General features: G+C 43.2%; 1 protein-coding gene across 1 annotated transcript in view; it reads right to left on the bottom strand.

The window, feature by feature from the left end:
• LOC124595986 (calpain-9-like) overlaps positions 1 to 24,138 on the bottom strand; it is a 1,013,088-nt gene that overhangs the window by 510,623 nt on the left and 478,327 nt on the right. Inside the window, exon 2 of the mRNA XM_047134930.1 lies at positions 7,768 to 7,846. Coding sequence (XP_046990886.1) covers positions 7,768 to 7,846 — 79 coding nt within the window. The remainder of the gene's footprint in view (positions 1 to 7,767; positions 7,847 to 24,138) is intronic.

Below are 24,138 nucleotides of genomic sequence, written 5' to 3'. Positions count from 1 at the left end.
TAAACGTTTGTGTGCAGTGTATGGTAATGGTGTTGTTGTTTGGAGTACTGTCGGGCGGTGGGTAAAGAGGGTTAAATCGTCAGGAAGCCGAAACAGAGCCCCATGACCGGCCACGTTGGGGACGTCCTATGGCAACCGTCGCTACCGACAAGGCGAGCCGCGCGAGTGCCGCTGTTCGTGCGGACTGGCCAATCACAACACGACGTTCAGCTTCACAGCTGTCTGTCAGCACTGCAAGTACGTTTACAGTAGCTAGGATACTAGTGACTCTTGGATATTCGAAGCTGTGCTCACGATTTGTTCGACGAATGCTCGCAACAACCAAAAGATTCAAAGAAAATCATTTCATCTCAACTCTTGAAGCAATTTGTGGCCAATTGGGAGATCTGACAAGTGACGAAACCGGGAGTCATCATTCTGAATTTTTACCGTTAGGGAATATATGCTTTTACACAACGCTGGAGTAAGGTATGATATAGAAAAATAGTACACGTAAAATAAATGTTGACTAATATTGTTTCCAAATCATGCCTGTTAAGAGTAAACATATTTTGGGAAAAAAATTCTTGGGCATTATTTATTGAACGATCTTGCCTGTATACAGGCATTGATTCACTAACATGTCTAGGATGAGACACGTAGTCGGCCGTGACCAAGCTGCAGAAAGCATCCTCGCATTTGTTTGAAGCAAATTAGTGAAGCCGCGGAAGCCCAAATCGGAACATTTGGACGGAGACTCAAGCCTCCACTCTCCCGAATACAAGGCCAATTTGTTTAAAGCAGAGCAGCTACTTTCCGTTTATCCCTAATATCCAATATTGTTTCGCTTATACATTCTTACAAGTAAGTTATTAAATAATGTAAAAAGCTAGTGTTATACTGTTCATTCGTTTCTCTGTACTGATCAAACAACACATGACAGACACTGTACACGCATTATTTCATAGTGTAACTTCCCATTTTTTAGCCCGGAAAACTGAGTCAGCACTGCTTCACAGTGAGTCAGATGTTGAGCTCAAAAGAAGGATCAGACGTTAACATTATCCACAGCAATGCTTTTGTGTAAGGTTTTCCAGTAAATATAAAACATTTTAAAATTTTGAATGCTTGGTGCTATGTTTATTTCCTAAACCGGTATTCGACTGTACAGTTCATCATCACTGGCATTTGACAGAGAGGAAAAAACAACTGCATATACATCAATTTCTTCAACATCAATGCATGTCACAGATGTATATAAATGTGATCTTAGAAACAACAAAAGAGAGGCGGTATATAGGCTCTTTGGTCTGTCAGTTCCATGTTTACCCTACATGACAATTACGTCGGAAATGATCAAGAACTGTCACTGCCTAAGATTTGACAGCAATAACATACGAATTGTGTACTATGTGATATCGTATGGACGGACTACAGAGATACACGACGTAAGTAAATTTATATTTCTGCTATTATATATATAGTTGTCATGTTTTAGAAATTGATGAACATACAGCTGGTGCCACTGACCATGGGTTGTACGCCCGAATGCCAGTTTGGGAAGTAAACATTTCAAGTACAGGTCGTGGTTTTCAGAAGATGTTCTTTAATAACGAAAACACTGTAGTGCGAAAGTGTGTAGTGAAATGACAGAAGTTTTATTATCATTATTTACTTGTGTTACATTCTTTAACAGAAAACAGACTCTGTGCTACCTAAGTAAACCTTCGTGCATAGAACATGATGCTTAACATGTACTTTTCAATTGCCTTTTTAGGTAAATTTGTATTCGTGATCGTTTTAATCTCCTTTGACAAGTTATTGTATTGTTTCATTCCTTGGTAGAAGGCGCTGTTTTGAATTTCTTGGTAAATGTAACTACGCTGCAGACCTTGTTTCGCAGCCAGGGACAGAGTTGTTTGAGCAGTAATGATCAATGTTTAGTTCTCATGTCCATAACTGATTAGTATTGTTGTTGCGTTCTTTGGTCTGAAGACCTGTTTCATGCCGCTCTCCACGTTACTCTATCCTGCGCAGGCCAAGTCATTTCCGAATGATTACTGCCACCTACAACCTTTCGAACCTGCTTACTGTATTCATCCCTTGATCTCCCTACACAATATTTATCTCTCTCGCTTCCCTCCAGTATTACATTGGTGATCCCTTGATGTCTCAGAATGTATGGTAAACGTACTCAGACGGTGCAGTTAAAATCCCCAACGCTTCGAATATGTCTTAATACTGAGTCCGCTTACTATTTTTGTTTATTTTTCTTATTGCCTTTTCCTGTAGTGTGAAAATTATATTCATATTTTGTACATTTATTCTCAATAAAAGAATTCCGTAACTGAGAGTTGAGTGTACATATGAACAGTACGCAACTATGTGGTACGGAGAAAAATAGATCTGACTTTTCATTTCCAAAGTGCAGATAAGAACTGAAGTACGAAGTACCTAAGAAATCGACTGTTTACAGTATATAATATTGCATGTTCGGAGAAGGAATAAGAGAGAATAAGCAACGAAGGCGCGCTGAACGTACTGCAGCCTTGAAATAGTCCACCATCCGTCCCTTGCTTGTGTTACAGTGTGCTACGATGTTGGTACACAGGTAGACTGGTGGGCAGAATTTGGGTTTCGGCTTCCGATCGATTCTGAGAGCTCCCGCAGTTCACAGTAACCGCGCTCGTTCATGGTGCCGAGAAGCTTCCCAGACCATCCTTCCAAAAGTTCGCCCTGAATAAGACTCAGTTGTGTTCATTTCTGTACTGTCTCGCTTGCACTATATTATTGTTACACAAACTAAAGTGAGGCTCTTTGGCGAAGACGATTACCATTATTCTCTACACTATGGTCTATCGGGTGGACCATATCGACCACATTCCCCGATAATAGCGAAAATAGCGAATAAGTTTTTTTAGGGATAAAATGATGCATATTAGGCAAGCTTATTAAAAACAAAACGAATGTGAATTTTCCATTTCCTGGAAACTGGAGCTAAAATGGTTAACTTTTAATTTCGGAAGAGAAAATCTTCCAATATCTGTGTGGAACAGTTGTCAGTCGGAATGATGTTTTATATATTGCACCGACTGATTAGCGACATAACACTTTTTCTGGCACTTACTCATTGAATAACGCTTAGTCACAGAAACGGAAATTTTGTAGGCCTTTTTGTGTTTTCATACAAAAACTTTTCTTTGAAATTTCTGTTTTAAATAAGCAGCGTATTCTTAGAAGTGCGAAATTTTTATTTTTAAACTGTAAATAGTTCATACATTGTTACAAAATAACACGTCGGCCTCTTTTTGCTCTGCTCTGAGAATTTTCAAAATGTATTTCCATCTCGTCCTAAGTACACCGCCAAGCGGAAACTATGCTTTTTGCCCGTGCTGACGTCACATTATAAGATCCTCTACGAAGATTACGAATCGTTTGGATCTCTTTGACTCCCTTTTCCACTGTCACCGTACCATGGTAATTTCAGAGGCCCAACATTTCCCAATCTGAAATTCTGGAAAAGTGAGAAATGCACCTTGTAACTTGATTATATAAGTCCATTTGGATGAGGCGTGGGGATTCCTCACACAATCGCCTTCAGACAACAAATTGACCTCTGTTTGTCACGTGAAGTCCTTCATGCTGTATCTATGACTAAGATCGTCATTCAGAGGACATCGCTCATACTTGGCACGCCTGGGCTCTGTTTAAAGCCAACCACGAACCTGCTCTGAGTCCCATATCATTACACGCTTTCTCTGTGCAGATACCAGCTACAGTAGTCTAAGAGTTATTTATATTGGTCATTATTTCGTACAAACCATGTTCAAGAATTATCATGGTTTCATTGTTAGTAAAATACTCAAAGAAAAGCAAACAAATCACCCAATTTAATTTTTCAACTATTAAAACTGCGTGACATTTAGGTAACCAGTATTCCCAGTGTTAGAGCATGAAGTTGTGACGACACGAGCCACTTAAAATTTCCCACAAAGTTTGTTTTTTTTTTTTTTTTTTTTTTTTTTTAGCATTTTGAGACACCCTAATCCCAACAGGAAGAAGATAATTAGAAAAGTCTTTGGCACAAGTCCGATCACTAAAAAAATAGTTTTCAACGTAATTTAGCTGCGCAAATGGCAATTAAAATTTAATGTGTCAGAACATTACCATATACATGTATTTTTATCGTTCCAAACCGTCTGTTGTGTTCGATTTACAGCTTCGATACTAACCTACGTGTCTTCACTCCTTCTAATGGTCTCTGAGTGAAATGGTTTTCGGGACATCTGGAGACACAGTTTTTCATTTCTTCAGATGATGCATGGTTTATCCTGTCCGCGTACGTAAACTCAAGTAACCAGCGCTATTGTGTACAATGAAATAATCAGTACGCTGAACGGCATAATGTTACGATAGACTTTTCTGGGCAGTTTACATCCAGTTTTACAGTGATAAACCAGAACATGTCACCGTACCTCTTTGCTTTTTGACTTTCATGGCCAGAAGTTGCTGCTTCTGAGCCAAGTTAAGCACAGACCACGTAAGTGCGCTGGGTGGGCCGCCGTGTGAGCTCGGTTCCTCCAGCGTCTGCGATACCTCGCTGGACTTACTGTACCATACAGAGTGGGCGTTGTAATCTGGAAAAGTACGTCGGTTCACGCTTGCGGATCGTGTTACCCGTGGATGCCGATATTCAACTGCTGATCTTGGTTAGAGAACACTAGACACGGTGAATTGCCTCTCTAGGCAAGACGGTGAGACTGCCGCGTTCCCGTACATTGTCGTATCTTAGCCGTGGAGTAGGACCGCACTTGCCACCAGAGAATAGGTAGCCTACCGAGTACACACTGTGAGCTTCCACCTCTTTTCCGGCGAGAGCCATAAACTCTCTTAAGCGTAATTACTTATAGTTATTGCTAATATTTAAAACTAATTTGACAAGGGAGCTGGACAAGTAATTGGCACCTACTTGCTGTATAGAAAAGTACACAAAAAACATGAAGAGCCCCAAAGAGAATGCTTGGCTAAAAATTAGAACTGATGTTCTACATCTACATCTACATTTATACTCCGCAAGCCACCCAACGGTGTATGGCGGAGGGCACTTTACGTGCCACTGTGATTACCTCCCTTTCCTGTTCCAGTCGCGTATGGTTCGCGGGAAGAACGACTGTCTGAAAGCCTCCGCGCGCTCTAATCTCTCTACTTTTACATTCGTTGTGACGACATGAGCCACTTAAAATTTCCCAGAAAGTTTTTTTTTGAGACACCCTAATCCCAACAGGAAGAAGGGAATTAGAAAAGTCTTTGGCACAAGTCCGATCACTAAAAAAATAGTTTTCAACGTTTTTCTCGCAAATAGTATTCTCACGATGTTTTGAAACTTCAAATAGTAATAGGACAAAACTGAAAGAATGAAAGGATATGAAGAAGAGACACTGATGACATTATTATCCTCAGAAAAAACTGAAAAAGAACTGCAGGACCTGCTGAATGGAATAAACAGTATAATGAGTACACAATATGCATTGAGAGAAGAAACAAAAGTAATTAGAGTAGCTGAAACGACATTAGCGACAAAATTAAGATAAAAAATGGTAACCATGAAGTAGACGGCCAACGGCCTTGCCGCAGTGGTAACAACAGTACCCGTCAGATCACTTATTCTCTGGTATCTTAACACGTGCCCTACATCCTGTCCCTGTATCTTGTTACTGTTATCCACACGTTCCTTTCTTCGCCGTCTTTCTAATAGCACCACAACTCAAACTTTTCGATTCTGCTCTTTTCCGTTTTTCCTAAAGTCCATGATCCACTTACAGACAATATTGTGATCCAAACGTACATTTTGAGAAATTTATGCCCTCGGGCTGGGCTAGCACCTGGATGGGTGACCATCCGGTCTGTTGAGCGCTGTTGGTAAGCGGGGCACACTCAGCCTTTGTGAGGCAAACTGAGGAGCTACTTGATTGAGAAGTAGCATCCTTGGTCTCGTAAACTGTCATGCGGCCGGAGAGCGGTGTGCTGACCACATTATCCTCCATATCCGCATCCAGTGACGCCTTCAGCCTGAGGATGACACGGCGGCCGGTCGGTACTGTTGGGCCATCATGGCCTACTCGGGCGGGGTTTAGTTTAGTTTTTATGAAGTAGACGAAGTTAAGGGGTTCTGCTGCCATGGAAGCAAATTAAAGGAACGACTAAGCAAACATGACAGTACAAGTAAAATGGCACAAGTGAAAAGAATTCCGCTAGTATCAATTTGAGGCATAAATTTATCAAAATGTACGTTTGGATCACAATATTGTCTGTAAGTGGACCCTGCACTTTGGGAAAAACGGAAAAGAGCAGAATCGAAAAGTTTGAGTTGTGGTGCTATTAGAAAGACGGCGAAGAAAGGAACGTGTGGATAACAGTAACAAGATACAGTGACAGGATGTAGGGCACGTGTTAAGATACCAGAGAATAAGTTCCATGTTATGAAGGGTAAAAACTGTAGTGGAGGAAAGAGACCAAATAAATCAATCAAATAACAGAAACGTTAGATGTAAATGCTGCTGTGAAATGAAGAAGGCTTCGTGGTGGGGCGCACGACTCAAAAAATAAAAAACAGACAGATTGAGGGAGAGAGATTAAAGGTGAGGGGAGGAAGATAGAGAGAGGGAGAGTAATAGATTCGTTAGTATTCTCAATAAACATGATGACTGGTTGGCTGAGTTGGGGAAGAGAACCTAACAGCGAGTTCATCGGACCCATCGGCCTAGGGAAGAATGAGGAAGTCGACCGTGCCCGTTCAAAGGAACCATCTCGGCATTTGCGTGGAGCGATTTAGGGAAATCACGGAAAACCTAAATCAGGATGGCCGGACCGCGGGTTGAACAGCGTTACTCCCGAATGCGAGTCAAGTGTGGTAATAAACAGGACGACTCAGTGGTTAAGTGACTAGACGAACTCTAGAGGAGCGAAATTCAAATCCTCATCTGGCCATCGACATTCAGATTTTCCATCGGTTCCCTTAATCGAACCGAGTGAAGTGGCGCAGTGGTTAGCACACTGGACTCGCATTCGGCAGGACGACGGTTCCAACCCGTCTTCGGCCATCCTGTTTTAGGTTTTCCGTGATTTCCCTAAGTCGTTTCGGGACAATTCCGGGATGGTTCCTCTGACAGGGCACAGCCGATTTCCTTCTCAATACTTCCCTAATCCGACTTGGTTCTTGTGAAGGGCACGGCCGATTTCCTTCCCAATCCTTCCCTAATCCGAGCTTGTGTTCCGTCTCCAACTACCTAGTTGTCGACGGGACGTTAAACACTAATCACTTCCTCATCCTCCTTAATCGGTTGAGATGAATGCCTGGTTGTTTCTCTCAATAGGCCACGGCCGATCTTCTGCCGCGTCCTTGTCCAATTCGAGTTTGTCCTCGGTCTCTACTGGCCTCATCGTCGATGGGGTGTTTAACGTAAAGTTTACTTATTTCCCTCCTAAGTGACATCTCCTTAGTCTCCCCCATTACCCTCTCTCTCTTTCTCTCTCTCTTTGTGATATTAGCTTTCGTCCATTTCCAATCACTCTAGCTCACAGTGAGTGCAGGTATTTGCACTTCCTTCTTACGACCAGTCACGCGTTGCTTTTAGTTACGATATTACGCACCTCTTGGTTGCCACCCCAAAATAAATCTGAGACACTCTAGCAACTCATCGAGTCTTTTGTTTTCTGTTGTGCAGCAAGTAACCCTCCATGGCGAAGTGTAGGCGAGTAGACTGGCGCCGTGAGGCAGCGCAGGCTTACCTCGAGAGTGTCGACTGCTTGTCGTCGGGCCGCGACACGTATCCATTCGTCCACAGCCGGTTGGCCGCTGCACCGCCATCTGCAATACCAAAATCAGTTTTAAAAATCTTTGACAAAGGACAGCAACTCAGACAGAAAAAAGGAAACTTTGCACAGTATACCAGAGAAACAGAATTTCGGCACTTTAGGCTCTTTCCTTCGAATTAGAAATACTTCGGAAATTCTCTGACCGAAATGGAAAGTGTCCAGTTAGTACCTTCAATAAGTAGTTTCAAATCGATATTCCAACATTTTCATGCCTGTGGGACATGTTGTAGTAGTAATAGCTTGACTGAAATTACATCCTTATGGGGGGCATATTTTCAGTACAGAGAGAACATATTCGTACAGACGAAAAACGATGTGAGTATCGAATCAGATGGTTCAAATGGCTCCATGCACTATGGGACTTAACATCTGAGGTCATCAGTCCCCTAGACTTAGAACTACTTAAACCTAACTAACCTAAGGTCATCACACACATCCATGCCCGAGGCAGAATTCGAACCTGCGGCCGTAGCGCAGCGCGGTTCCGGACTGAAGCGCCTAGAAGCTCTCGGCCACAGCGGATGGCTTGAGTACTCGAGTGAGTATCGAGTGTGTAACGTTATTCGCACTTTTCATGGGAAGCTCGCAACACAGCATTCGCGGAGGACTTGCAACGGGCAATTCAGCGACATCTTTCGGACTTCTAAGGATGGTCAAACCACTGTAACCACGAACATTGGAGCATCTTAAAGACGCTTTGCACAGACAGCTAGCTACAGTGCAGGGCTGCAGAACGAGTAGCGGCGAGGTAGACTCAGGACAACACTGAGGCAAGGAGGGCAGGCTCCGGTCCTTCCAGAAGGGCTACACCACGAGAATATCGCAGTATTGTTCTAATAGCTCTGACGAATAAATGGGTGAGAATCGCTGAAACTACAGCAGAGGTTACAGGCAAAGCGCTGCCACTAACCGTCGGGAACAGATCGCTCGAATTTGGGTTGAAATCTTGAATTGGTATGCGCCATTTACGGCTACACCATACTACGTACAATAGAGACATGCTAGGCTCAGAGCAAGAGTCAACTAGGGCATTAATTGACATCTTGCGCTATTCAGCGATTAGTCCCGTTTCTGTTTGTGGCGTTCAGATCGAGGTAATGCGTCCAAAGGCGACCTGAAGAAACGTCACAAGTAGCAGCGTTTCTCGAGAGCCATACCTCTGCAGTTCTCGGAACAACGGTGAGAGGAGCTATTGGATTTGATAGTAATACGTAACAAGAATGATGAATCGTGTTCTCACACCCAATACGAGAAATGTACAAAATGGCCTTTTCCCAGGTAAACACAAGACTCCACACGGCAGTTTACACCACAACTGCCTTGACGACTTGTATCGATCCTTGACTGGCCTGTCCTGGCCTCCGATTTGTCACTTACAGAGCGTGTGTGCGATGCTACGGGAAGGTGTATATTGACATAAGAGCCTCTGGCTATTGATGTGTCATGAAATGACACAGAATGTGTTTCGAACATGGTAAGAAATTCATCAAGTTGTCACTCACAGGCTGTTTGCTGACATGTTACAAGAAATTCAGGAATGTTTTCGGGCGAGGGTGTCACAACTCATAGCGATGTTGATGACGGATGTCATTTCAGAATGGAATGGAAATTTAACCATTTAATACATACTACATGATGAACGTCTCCACAATGTTTAATAAACATCGAACTGGTGCTTTACGTTTTGACAGTTTTCATTTCCGTCAATTAGGATTTACATACCACGGACAAATTTTTTTTCACCTGTTCCACCTAAGTAACATTGCTAAGATTTTTAACGGAAAAGGTAACTCAGTTTGAATGTAATTTTTCATTTGGAGTGTAAGCTGTAAAGCACATTGTTTCTTATATTAAAGAGCGCAGTCTGTAGTAATAGTCCCATCAAAATGTACTTATTTCTTTGAGACTTTCAGTGTCTCTCTGCATAATCTGTCTATTAAATAGGTTTGATTTTACACCAGAACGTGGAATTACAAAGCGTTTCAACATTTCAGTTTGGTTAAATCAATGCATTTTAAAGACGTCCAGTAAACAAAAATGATACATGTAAATTCTTTTGGAACTCTGTCAAGCAAGGTATCCAATAGTTATGGCTGCCTACCACGATAAGCCCAATCCATTATTTTCACACCTGGAAGAGTCATTACTGAAAATATGTCTTGTGTACGTGCTATAAAACTGAAACAGAAAATGGCAGGATAAGTGAAGGAGTACTAAATTCATATTTTTGATTTTTTTCTTAAAAGCCCAATATCTACATGCTGGCTCCTTTTCCACCTGTGTTGCCCTTTTTACTTCGTATTACGCTACTATGCTGCGTGTACCAGAAAGACTGAGCTGCAGTTGACTGCACTGGAGGCTTCTGCAGTTCTTACTCCGTGGATCTGTCTTCACACATCAACTTTCGAGTAAGGTGTAAAGATGGTCCGCCTTTGGGCTGAAACCGGCCACCATTAAATGTGGTCTGAGCTACCTAGACTATTTTTGGAAGTATAGTTGTTAAAATCCATCGCTGTTTTAAGTAAACGTTTTCGAAAAAATTACATTTTTCTACATGTAGAAAATCAAATTACTTGGAATCTCTAAGTCAACGTGTACCCTCTTATTGTCCCTCGAGGCCGACATCTTGGCACACACCACAGTGTCATCAGCAAACATCTGGCGATTGCTGCTCATCCTGTCCATCCGATCGTTTATGCGTGCAGAGAACAAGGGCGCTCCTATCACACTCCCCTGGAGCGCTCCTGTCGACACTTCCTCTGATGAACCTCGCTGTCAAAGACAATGTACTTACTGGTTTCTATCACGTAGGAAGTCTTCGAGCCACTCATTTATCTGGGAACTTATTGCTTACACCCAAACCTTCGTCAACATTTTGCAGTGGGGCACCGCGTAAAACACTTTCCGGAAATCTAGGCTTACGGAATCTGCCCGTTGTCCTTCATCCATGATTCGCAGAATATCATGTGAGAGCAGGGTAAGCTGAACTCCGCACGAAAAAAATGGCCCGGAGCACCATGGGACTTAACATCTGGGATCATCAGTCCTCTACAACTTAGACCTACTTAAACCTAACTAACCTAAGGACATCAGACAGATCCATGCCCGAGGCAGGATTCAAACCTGGAACCGTAGCGGTCGCGCGGTTCCAGACTGAAGCGCCTAGAACCGCTCGGCCACACCGACCGGCTGAGCTTCGCACTACCGATGCTTTCTAAATCCGTGCTCATTTGTAGACAAGAGCTCTTCCCCTTCGAGACACTGGTTCTGGCTATCAGAATCGATCTGCCATATCGCTCTGTGCAAGGAGCATCGTCTATAATCGATGAAGAACGAGAGTTCAAAATATACGGTCTTTGCCGGATTTGGAACGAAAACAGGGCCTGAACGCAGGTCGAGGTTCGAGACTGACAAACAGTGGCGAGAAGCAGTTACGGGAGCGGGAGCTGCACTGGCATTGCAAACCGGCACGCTTGGTGGATAACTTGGGTGCGGGCAGCTGGGAAGCCGTAGCGGGCCGTGCATCGCCATGTGCTGCCGCCCGCAGCACACGTGGGCCGCACCTGGCGCCACCAGCTGGTCCGCGGCCGGCTCGCATTGCAGGCCGCACTCGTGCCCGCTGCCGGCCTGGCCGCATCTTATCACCGTCAACTGACCCCGTCTGAGGTTTTCCACAATAAGCGGAAATATCGTTGTTGCGTTATTACATGGATCCGAGCAGCCACTAGAAGCAATCACATCTATTAAATATTTGCGGCTTCAAGAAGAATGTCACAGTTCCAAATCCCCACCCCCCAAAAAAACCAGAACATTATATGTGAAGATTACCGACCTATCAGTTTAATAAATCACAATTACAAGATATTAACACCAATTATGTAGAGAAGAATGGAAAAACTCGCAGGATAAGACCATTCTGGGCTCCAGATAGGGTTACCAGGCCCAAAAGTATAAAAGTCGGACTGGGAGTTATACAGGGACTGGGCGTTATACACAGCCAGACGTTTTGCTCTAAAAGCCGGACTGTTGTTGTTGTTGTTGTGGTCTTCAGTCCAGAGACTGGTTTGATGCAGCTCTCCATGCTACTCTATCCTGTGCAAGCTTCTTCATCTCCCAGTACCTACTGCAACCTACATCCTTCTGAATCTGCTTAGTGTATTGATCTCTTGGTCTCCCTCTACGATTTTTACCCTCCACGCTCCCCTCCAATGCTAAATTTGTGATCCCTTGATGCCTCAGAACATGTCCTACCAACCGGTCCCTTCTTCTTGTCGAGTTGTGCCACAAATTCCTCTTCTCCCCAGTTCGATTCAATACCTCCTCATTAGTCATGTGATCTACCCATCTAATCTCAAGCATTCTTCTGTAGCACCACATTTCGAAAGCTTCTATTCTCTTCTTGCCCAACTGTTTATCGTCCATATGTCACTTCCATACAAAGCTACACTCCATACAAATACTTTCAGAAACGACTTCCTGACACTTAAATCTATAATCGATGTTAACAAATTTCTCTTCTTCAGAAACGCTTTCCTTGCCATTGCCAGTCTACATTATATATCTTCTCTACTTCGACCATCATCAGTTATTTTGCTCCCCAAATAGCAAAACTCCTTTACTACTTTAAGTGTATCATTTCCTAATCTAATTCCCTCAGCATCACCCGACATAATTCGACTACATTCCATTATCCTCGTTTTGCTTTTGTTGATGTTCATCTTATATCCTCCTTTCAAGACACCGTCCATTGCGTTCAACTGCTCTTCCAAGTTCTTTGCTGTCTCTGACAGAATTACAATGTCATCCGCGAACCTCAAAGTTTTTATTTCTTCTTCATGGATTTTAATACCTACTCCGTATTTTTCTTTTGTTTCCTTTACTGTTTGTTCAATATACAGATTGAATAACATCGGGGAGAGGCTACAGCCCTGTCTCACTCCCTTCCCAAGCCGGACTACATATTTTAAATGCAAATAGACTCCATTGAGTATTTCAGTGGTTTATTAACCTACTGACTTACTAATATTGTTCCCCATAGTCGACCCTATATTTACTATTTCAGTTTAAGAAAGTCTGCATATTTAGTCTCACATAGTTTCCTCAAAATCACGCAATGTTGTTTGATAAGAATTCTTTGTAAATCCATCGTATTATTTATCGAAGTGATGAAGAGTGGCGATAATACTGATTTAGATGTTTCTGTTGGTGTGGTATACCCGAAAAAATACAGGCATGTACAACGGCACTATAAATTTCTCACACTCATACCGTGTATCACTTTTCTTCTTCCTTGCACCGAGCGAGGTGGCGCAGTGGTTAGCACACTGGACTCGCATTCGGGAGGACGACGGTTCAATCCCGTCTCCGTCCATCCTGATTTAGGTTTTCCGTGGTTTTCCTAAATTCTTTCAGGCAAATGCCGGGATGGTTCCTTTCAAAGGGCACGGCCGATTTCCTTCCCCCGTCCTTCCCTAACCCGAGCTTGCGCTCCGTCTCTAATGACCTCGTTGTCGACGGGACGTTAAACACCAATCTCCTCCTCCTCCTCTTCTTCCTTGCTTGGTTCCTTTCAAAGGGCACGGCCGATTTCCTTCCCCCGTCCTTCCCTAACCCGAGCTTGCGCTCCGTCTCTAATGACCTCGTTGTCGACGGGACGTTAAACACTAATCTCCTCCTCCTCCTCTTCTTCCTTGCTTTGTGCACTACACAATTTCTGGATGGTGTTTTCTTGATGGGATTGAGGGGGAATAAACCTAACAAAACCCGATAACAATTGTTTATAACTCTCGAAACATCAATAGAAATTGAGTGTGTTATACACCACTAAATATATCGATTTCTCAGATCTCCAATTGTATATAACATTTCATGCCATCTATTAACAGAAGCCTGGTGTATAAGCCAATGGGTTAATAACTAGTTACAGTAAGTTCTTTGCGAGATTAACGTTAAAAGTGCTTGAAATTTTTTAAAAAATCGATAAAGACCCCTATAATTTACCAATGATTACAGCAGACTCTTCTTCATTCTTGGCGTCTTCAAAAATAGCCTAATTTCCAAGTAAACGGCTGTCTATTCTTCTAGGACGGGAAACGAAACGATATTCAATGATTTCAGTTAGACTTACAAGAAATAACAATTACTTGTACTTAAGCATTAATATTTCTCATGTGAACCCACTTTATGAAAAACGTCAGTGTTATATATCATTCATTTATTTATTGTTCATTTAGCCTTACCAGAGAAGGACCTTACATCTTCTTTTACATTTGACCAGAAACAACACATACAAAAATCTATTACATGATAACCACAATAATAATAATTTGCGTTACTGATAAAAATAATAATCGACAATATTAATCATAACAACACTAACAATGGTGATAAAATAGGGGGGGAATTAAGAATGATAACAATTAGTTATTACACTCAATAATAATAATTCACATTACTAACAATACTTAATAATATGGAATAATAATAATAATGGTAATAGTAACAATAGCAATAAAATAATGGAGACATTAACAAGAATTAGAAGGGATAATGAAAAAGGAGGGGATCGAAATGAAAGTGGCAATGGTTTCTAGCAAAGAAGAGAATTTCAATAGAGAACTGTATAGACAAAGGGAGGGAAAAGTGGTGAGGGGAGGAGTACTGTTGAGAGTGAGCTGCAAGAAGAGAGAGCTATTGTGATAGAAGGTAAGCCATTAGATGTGCTTCGAAGTTCGGAAGGATTCTAATTTCTCTAATATTTTGAGAAATATTGTTTCAAGATCGGGTTCCTGATACAGTGAGTGATTTAGAGAACATGGCAGTGCAGTGTAGTGCTACAGAGAGGATTGTAATTTGTTGGAAACGAGTATTTCTGCTGTGTTGTTCAGATAGTGGCGTCAGGGTTAAAGGTATATAGGAAGGAGTGCAATGATTGAGAAGATGATGCAGCAAACAGGGAGTATGATAATGTCTACGTTTATCGGCACGTAAGCATGACAATTTTTCATAGGCAGGAGTGATATAGTGGAAATATACATCGCAAATGTATAGCACACAAGCATTCATCACCAGTTCCAGCAGGCGTGAACTCTTATACGAAAGTCCTAGGAGAATAGGATCAACATAATCAAGGATGTGTAGCATTATTGACTACGATTTGTTTAAGCTCGGAAGGAAATACCTTTTTAATGACTGAATTGGTGCTGACACCTTCTTACAAACTACATTTTTCTTGGAAATCATCTCGTGGAACTCTAGATGACAAGACACCATAATCTTTGTGCTTGTAGCAGTTTGCAGTTTATTGCGTTCCTTTCTTGATCGAGAGTTTATGAAACATGACACATTTTCGGTATTGTAATTATGGCCTTGGAATTGCAAAGCAATATTCTGAAAATCACAGTAATTCCGAATAAAATTCTTCATCGTGCACTTGCGGGCCTCCATGCGAGGTTGGGTGGGGAGGACTGGCATGGGCTTATCGGCACAGTCCACTACGCCTCGTTCCATCTGCGTATAACGCAGTTGTGACATTGAGTGTTGTTAAGCTGATTCGGCCTCCAAAGAGAAACACAGGGCCGAGACAAAAGAGTATCACTGGTTGGTAAATGATATCTTTATATCCTTAAGGTATGTCTCATTATTCCTCCTTATTCTAATTCCTCGCAAATTACATCAGCTTGGAAAGAGTCTTTGTCATGCGTCCTCTACTTCGTCGATAAAAAGCCTAACAAAACCCGGACAGGCTGGAATTGTAAATAGTTGTCCGGGCACAACCGTAAAATGCCGGCCATGTCCGACTAAAGACGTACACCTGGCAACCCTAGTTCCAGAGAAATGTAGGAACACGCGAGGCAATACTGAACCTACGGCTTACCTTACAACAGGGGTTTAAGAAAGGCGAACCGATGTTTGTAGCATTGTAGACTTAAAGAGATCTTTTCATAATGTTAACTGGATTGCACTCCTTGAAATTATGAACATAGGAAAGACAAGATACTGGGAATTGTCGGTTATCTATCATTTTTACAGGAACTAGGCTGCAGAACAAGAAAGGGGAGCGGTGGTTGAGACGGGAGTAAGACCGGACTGTAGTGTAGTCTATCACTTATGATAATCAATTCAAACACTGGGTACTCTGTGAAGGAAACGATGGAGACATTTGGAAAGGAAATTAAAGTTCAAGCAAAAGAAATAAAAACTTTGACGTTTGCTGGCAACGTTGTGGCTCTGTCAGAAGCAGCAAAGGACTTGGAACAGCAACTGCATGAAATTGATATTCTCTTGAAAAGATATTATAAGATGAACATCAACCCACGTAAAACAAGGATAATGGAATGTTGTCAACCCAAGTGGTCGAGGACCTGTCAATATTGCCCACTGGACTACATATGTGTGGATAACAATTTTCTGCAAGGACGACATCGGTTTAGCTTGGAAAATGACATCAAACTGATTTTTTATTAATTTCGCTGGAATCCGGAACTCCATATCATCCGTTCGTTAGAACCGTAGTTCCAGGGTGCACGTTGCCTGAGAGCAACTTTTCAAGAAGGAGAGCACTGACTTGCAGTACAGCTCATAGGTTAACAGCTCCACACATGGCAACATGTGTTACATTGGTGGCAAAGGTACTGGCGTCATCTGCACCGTACAAGTGGCATATTAATTTTGTGCATTTGAGGTAAACCCTGGGTCTAGAAACAGTTCTATGTTTTAAATGCGATTTCATATATTACGACGCCTGATATGTTCTATAGTTTGACTAAGTTTCATCACACTTTATCAGAAAAATTTAGAGATTTTCTCTATTTTCTGTTAACAAGCCAGTTGGGAGCCTAACTTGGCTTAATGCGAGCGCAGACGTTCATTGCGAACTCGACGTTTTTGTTCGAAAATTGACATTTAGTCACCTGCCCATATAGCCAGTTCCTTATGTGTTTGGGAGTCTTACTCATCTTTTCATAGGCACACATACCATTTTAACCTTCAATTTTTCGATCAGTCAATGTGTTCGTTCACAGTCATCACACGTGTGTTCAATTTTTGTAGCTACCAGTAAACACCCGATTCTTTAAGGAATCGAACTCCCACGTGCAAAATATGATTAAACGTCAGATTACTTTACAAATAATTAATGTGTTAAGGGTTTGACGTTAAGGATGTAATCCAGAAAAAGTTTCGTACAGGTCTGAAAGTACTCGCATATGTAAAATTTGTTGGACGTGACCAAGTGCTCTAATTCTCAAATGCTGGGCCAGTACAGTCCGCGTGTTGAGAGCCGTCTGTTACACTGCCTTAAGATATAAACACATTTCTAGCTTTAATACTTGTCTTAGTGCGCTAAACTTTTAACTTCAAATTAAACCTCTTAATGAGTAGATTATGCCAGCATTTTAAAATTTTCAGTTCGGTCAATAATTACGGGAAATATTTACCGGGTTCCGGTATAGCGCTTTAACAATATAGAAACACAATACTGGAATGAAAAATGCCCCTATCGTAGCACAAACAAGGCGAATATGTCAGGTAAAAGAAGGAAGTAGCTTTTAAACTTACCTGGCAAGTTCAGATGTTTTTTAATCAAAACATCTTGACATATTCGCGCTTTTTTACTTGATAGTGTTAGTATTACTCATGTCATGTAATATGATGCATCGTGGCAAGTAATGTAACATGAGATATGATGTCATGTCGTATAACATGAGACATACCATCTAGTCATACAACATGGCACTTGTCGTGTTGTGTAATATGACACATCGTGTCACTAAAGTTTAAGATGCATGCGTCCTCAATACTGGACACACCCTATTATAGGTTCACCCCATTCTCGGTTACTATCTATTGCAGATGCATCTCACTTTATAGAAGCATGTAAATTTGTGTCTATTTGTTATTACGCCCATCACCTTACACGTAACATAAAAAAGCGCAAATATGTGAAGTTATTTTGATTAAAATGCCTTAAAAGCTGCCAGATAAATCGAAAAGACAGTTCCCTGCTTTCCCATCCCTAACTCTGCCCAGAACATTTTCGCCTTTTTCGTGCTACGGTAGGGGCATTTCTCATTGTGGCTCCCAATTTTTATTCTGCCATAATTTTGAAAATAGACCGTCATAGTTGATGTCGATTTTTGTTGATCCAATATAGGATTTTTATTGTCTTTCGAACAATGTGCCCTATATCGTGGTAACAGATAACGGTTTAACGAAACAATAGGGCGATCATTAATTACAAGTATTTGTCTACGACGTTAAAAAATTTCAACCGCTTCACACAAGTTTGAAACAAAGAAAAGGCGCGCGTAAAAATCTAACAAAAAAACTTGTTTTTTGTACGTAAAATCAGAACGAAACTAGATTTTTAAATGCGCGATTCCAGTTTAATCGTAAGGATTCTTTTTTATTTATTTGATTCACTTAAAGGCGTTTCCGTACATTCTGTTCACGTGAAAATGAATTTCAAGTGCTGCACTTTGCTCGACTACAAAACATTCGACAGCGGATAGAGGTTATTCGATAAAGAAAATTTAATTTTGGGTTTATGCATTTGTCTACCTTCGTGCGAAGTTTGAACCGATTCGTACAAGTTTAAAGTATAGAAGTGGAGCGCTTCCAAATCCTTCTAGGAAAACGAAGGAAGATTCTTTTCAGACGGTTAAAATTTATCTTAGACCAAGGTCTGATACACCGGCGGACCAAATTTGAACCATCAGTGCTGCTCCAGTACGGGGGTATTTAAGGGTGACTGTATTTGCACGTAAAATCAGAACGGCGCGCATGCAGTTGGTGCCATTAGTTAAGATTTAATTTCAGCCTAGTTAAAATCTTTTGCAAAAAAAATGGTTCAAATGGCTCTGAGCACTATGGGACTCAACTGCTGAGGTCATTAGTCCCCTAGAACTTAGAACTAGTTAAACCTAACTAACCTAAGGACATCACAAACATCCATGCCCGAGGCAGGATTCGAACCTGCGACCGTAGCGGTCTTGCGGTTCCAGACTGCAGCGCCTTTAACCGCACGGCCACTTCGGCCGGCCAAAATCTTTTGCAAAAGAAATTATTTGATATGCAAAATTTACCTGGGTGCCACCTCCGATTTGCCGTTCAAACCTTGCTTAATATACTGTTACATAGCTACAGTAAGGCAGGTGTTCGAGTGGCTATACAAATCAGAAACATCCGCTTGTCCGGATAAAACCAAAAACGTTTTTACCCCACATTCCTAGCTCAAACAGATACCGAGCACCAAGAACCACCCTCCTTACTCTCCAAACCGTGATTCTGCAGGCAGCATTTTCAAACATATTTGTTACAGTGCTTCCGCACTGTAACAATATAAGTAGAGTTGCATCCTCCTGTCTTCGTATGTTGAAGTGCTGACCGTGCTCTATGCATCTTTTCAATATGAATCAAACCGGTGAGGGAAGTTAGTATGGTCTTCTTGATAGTACCGAACTAGTAAAGCACCGATTAGAAACGGATTCACATGCATAAAATAACTTCAACCGTCAGATGATTTTGCTAATGAGTTAATATGTTAAATGCTTAACGTTAAGCATTTAAGCGAGACGAAAGTTTCGCGAATGTTTAAAAGTAGGCGCAAAATTTGTTGGACATCGCCAAGTGCTCTGATTCTCAAATACTCGACCAATTAAGTCCGCGTATTAGCGAGCCATTAGTTACACTGCCTCAAGATACACTGAAGCGCGAAAGAAAGTGATATAGGCATACGTATTCAAATACAGAGATATATAAACAGACAGAATACGGCGCTGCGGTCGACAAATAACAAGCGTTTGGCGCAGTTGTTAGATAGGTTACTGCTACTACAGTCGCAAATCATCAAGATTTAGATGAGTTTGAACGTGTTGTTATAGTTGGCGCATGAGCGATGGGACACAGCATCTCCAAGGTAGCGATGAAGCGGAGATTTTCCCGTACGACCATATCACGAGTGTACCGTGGAAATCAGGAATCCGGTGAAACATCAAATCTCCGACATCGCTACGCCCGGAAAAAGATCCTGCAAGAACGGGACGAAAGATGACTGAAGAACACCGTTCAACGTGACAGAAGTGCAACCCTTCCGCAAATTGGTGTAGATTCCGATGCTGGGCCATCAACAAGTGTCAGCGTGCGACCCATTCAACGAAACATGATCGGTATGGGCTTTCAGAGCCAAAGGCCCACTCGTGTACCCTTGACGACTGCACTACACATAGCTATACGCCTCTCCTGGACCCGTCAGCACCGACATTGGACTGTTGATGACTGGAAACATGTTGCCTGGTCGGACGAGTCTCGTTCGAAATTGTATCGACTGGATGGACGTGTACGAGTATGGAGACAAACTAATGAATCCATGGAACCTGCATGTCATCAGGGGACTGTTCAAGCTGGTGGAGGCTCTGTAATGGTGTGGAGCGTGTGAAGTTGGAACGCTATGGGACTCCTGATAATCCTACATACGACTCTTACAGATGACACGTACGTAAGCATCCATCCATGTCCACTGTGCATTCCGACGGACTTGGGCAATTCCGGCAGGATAATGCGACACCACATACATCCATAGATGCTACAGAGTGGCTCCAGGAACACTGTTCTGAGTTTAAACACTTCCGCTGGTCACCAAACTTCACAGACACGAACATTATTGAGGATATCTGGGATGCCTTGCAACGTGCTGTTCAGAAGAAATCTCCACCCCCTCGTATTCTTACGGATTTATGGACAGATCTGAAAGACTCATGGTGTCAGTTCTCTCCAGCACTACTTCAGACATTAGTCAAGTCCATGGCACGTCGTGTTGCGGCACTCCCGCGTGCTCGCGTGTGTCCTATACGATATTAGGCAAGTGTACCAGTTTCTTTGACTCTTCAGTGTATAAAGACGGTTTCTACTTGTAATACTTTTATTGTGTTAAATTTTAACATAAAATTATACCTATTAACGAGTGTATTATGCCAGCACCTTACTCTAAAATTTTCAATTCGGTCAAAAATTACGGGAAATATTGAAAATGAAATTTTTGTTGCCCCTTCACTGCAACTGGTATGGAGTTCCGATACATATAAAGTATGCACGGAAGAAGCAGCGAGTGAGACTGGAACCCACGTCCTCTGCTCGATGAGGCAACGACGTCACACCCCGACTGTTAGAACACGTGGTAGCTTGTGATACCCTTTCTTTGCTAACCCGCCGTTCAGCTGCTGAGTTCGTTAGTATTCCTGCCTCGTTGCGATAAACCCGCCGGCCGCCGCGCCGCGGCCCAGAACCACGGGCGCCGCCGCGCCACCCGATGGACGCAGTCATTCTTTTTGGCGGCGGCAGGCGACGGCCTGATTTACGGACCGCGGGCGGCTAATTGGCGCGAATTAACAGCGCCGGTGGCGGGATTAGCCGCGAAAGGCGCGCGCGCCCCGCCGCGCCGCGGCCGGGCGTCGGCCGACGCATTTTTGCCGCCGCCCGACCCGCTGGGCTCTGCCCCCGCCCTGCGCCGGCCCGACCCCGGCCGGCTGATTTAAGGCCGCCTCCGACTCGCCCGCTGGCCACAAGAAAACAACTCGCGAGGCCGCCGGTGGTTCCGGAATGCCACTTGGATATGCGGCGCGAGCCGCGACACCCCGCCTGCGCTGACTCGAATACAAAGAACGACGGCGCAGATTCGCGGGCTGACGCAACTGGCAGTCACGTGCCGGAGTCGTTACGTGCGCTGCTGATGTTTTCAAACAGCGCTGCAGAACGCACGCACACCCTGGGACTCAATTCGTCTGCCGGGTTTCAAGGTGAGGTGACTAAAAGTCATGGGATACCTCCTAACATCGTGTCGGACCTCCTTTTGCAGCAACTCGAGGTGGCATGGACTCAACACGTAGGGAGACCCCTGCAGAAATATTGAGCTATGCTTCCCCTACAGCCGTCTATAACTGCGATGCAGGATTTTCTGCACAAACTGACCTCTCGATTACGTCACATAAATGTTCGATGCGACTCATGTCGGGCGATCTGTGTGGCCAAATCATTCGCTAGAGTTGTTCAGGATGTTCGTGGAGAAGAAAAGTTCCTGAACGTCTTGTTGACCCCTGTTCACGGGTCTGGGTATTTTGATATTGGTCTCTCAATATATATATATTCCTTACTGCTATTTCTTGTTCACAATATTAGCCTAATCCCAAGAATAAGCAGTTTTCACTCGGTTAATACTCGGCAGAAATCAAACCTGCATTTGGATCGGACTTCCTTAGCTCTTGCGCAAAAAGGTGTGCAGTATACTGCTGCATCCATTTTCAATAAGCTACCACTCGAATTCAAAAATCTGTGCAGTAATCCACGCGCTTTCAAATCGAAACTGAAGAGTTTTCTCATGGGTCACTCCTTCTATTCTGTCCAGGAGTTCCTTGAAAAATTAAGATGATTCTTATTTTATGGTTGATTGCTGTTACTTAAACTTATGGACTGATTTAATTTTTTGGGATAATAAACATTGATTTTTATCTGTTATTACTTTAATGTTATAATTTCATGTACTGACACGTTCCATGACCTTGGAGTTTTGCTCCTCAATTTGGTCCTACGGAACTTGACGTGTAAATAAATAAATAAATAAATAAATAATATGCTAATGAGCACGAGGGAGGAAATTCTTGCGAATTTGAACCAATCAGATCCTTCAGATCTCCCAGTTAACAATGCTGTACTACTCTTTCTGTCTGCCTCAAACCTTCAGCTATTTAGAAGACCACTGCCATCTTCTTCTTTCATCACGGCCACCAAGATAGTGATAGCCTGTACCGCACCTACTGAGTCCAAACCGACGCAGAAAGTAGCGCATAAAAACGCCATCGTCGCCATGGCCATAAATGGAGCCACATCTGTTTCACCCACTATTATGGTCGGAGACGTGCGTCTCTTCGACATCGAGGTCACTACAGACAAAGTATGAACCCAGTTGGACAAGAGAAGTGAATTGGTCGTGATGTTGAAGTAGCACCCGGCATGTACGTGCAATGATTAAGGGCAGGCATGGACATCTAAAGGAAGTCGTCCGGACTATAACTTGAACACCGCCACGGCAGAATACAAATCTAGTGCGTTAACCAGCGCCGCCGCCCTCGCTACTTCTTGCGCACATCAACAGTCGCCAGGGTCGCACGACTCCGGTTGGCAGGAGAATACCGCACAATATTCCGTCACTGTCGCAAGCCTTGTTATATAAGAGCAGAAGTAAGCGTAATCACAGAGTACGTTGTCGCAGGAGGTATGGAAGCTAATCGCGGCAAACAGCGTAATGGCAGCGTGTGGCGACAGGGGTACTTAGGTGGGCACACACACGGAGTGGACGACTATAGGAGCCGTGTAGTTAGCCGGCAAATGACAGCAATCATGCCCACAGCTAGCCCGCTTGCTGACCTCGAGCGCAACCTGCTGACTTCTGACTCCGCCGCGTCTAGCGGACGCGTTGCTCTCACAGCGCAGTCTTATAGCTGGACAGAATTACGAGACAGGTGAACCCGTGAAATCTAGTCAGACAGAGCAGTCTGCAACTGGTGCAAATGAGCGGCGGGCTACATCACAAAGTAACCATCGTTTCCAATCGTGAGTCCTGTCACGCAGGTAATACACCGAGGAGACGAAAGTCACGGGACAGCGATGTGCAGGTATACAGATGGTGGTAATATCGCGTACTCAAGATATAAAAGTCAGTGCATTGGAGTTTGTACTCTGATGGCTTAAGGGGAAAGGTTTCCGACATGATTTGTGGCCGCACGACGGGAACTCACAGACTTTGAACGCGGAATGGTAGTCGAAGCTACAGGTATGATCCCGTTTCGGAAATCGTCGCGGAATTAAGTATTCCGAGGTCCATAGTGTGAAGAGTATGCCGAGAATACCAAATTTCAACTACCTCTCACAACAGACAACGCAGTGGCCGAAGGCCTTCACTTAACGACTGAGAGCAGCGGTATTTGCATATAGTGGTAAGTACTAACAGACAGGCAACACTGCGTGAAATAGCCACAGAAATCAATTTGAGGCACAAGACGAACGTATCCGTCAAGACAGAGCGGCGAAATTGAGCATCATTGGGCTATGGCAGCAGACGACCGGCGCAAGTGGTTTTTCTAACAGCACTAGATCGCCTGCAGCGCTTCTCCTGGGCTCGTGACGATATCGGTTGGAGCCCAGACAACTGGAAAACCATGGCCGAGTCAGATAAGTCCAGTTGGTTAGAGCTAATAAAAGGAATGGAGTATGGCCCAGACCCGACGAAGCCAT

The sequence above is a fragment of the Schistocerca americana genome, chromosome 2 (genome assembly GCF_021461395.2).
Source record: "Schistocerca americana isolate TAMUIC-IGC-003095 chromosome 2, iqSchAmer2.1, whole genome shotgun sequence".
Classification (NCBI taxonomy): Eukaryota; Metazoa; Arthropoda; class Insecta; order Orthoptera; family Acrididae; genus Schistocerca; species Schistocerca americana.
The sequence above is the reverse complement of the archived record's forward strand: the minus strand, read 5'-3'. Positions and strand labels throughout refer to the sequence as shown.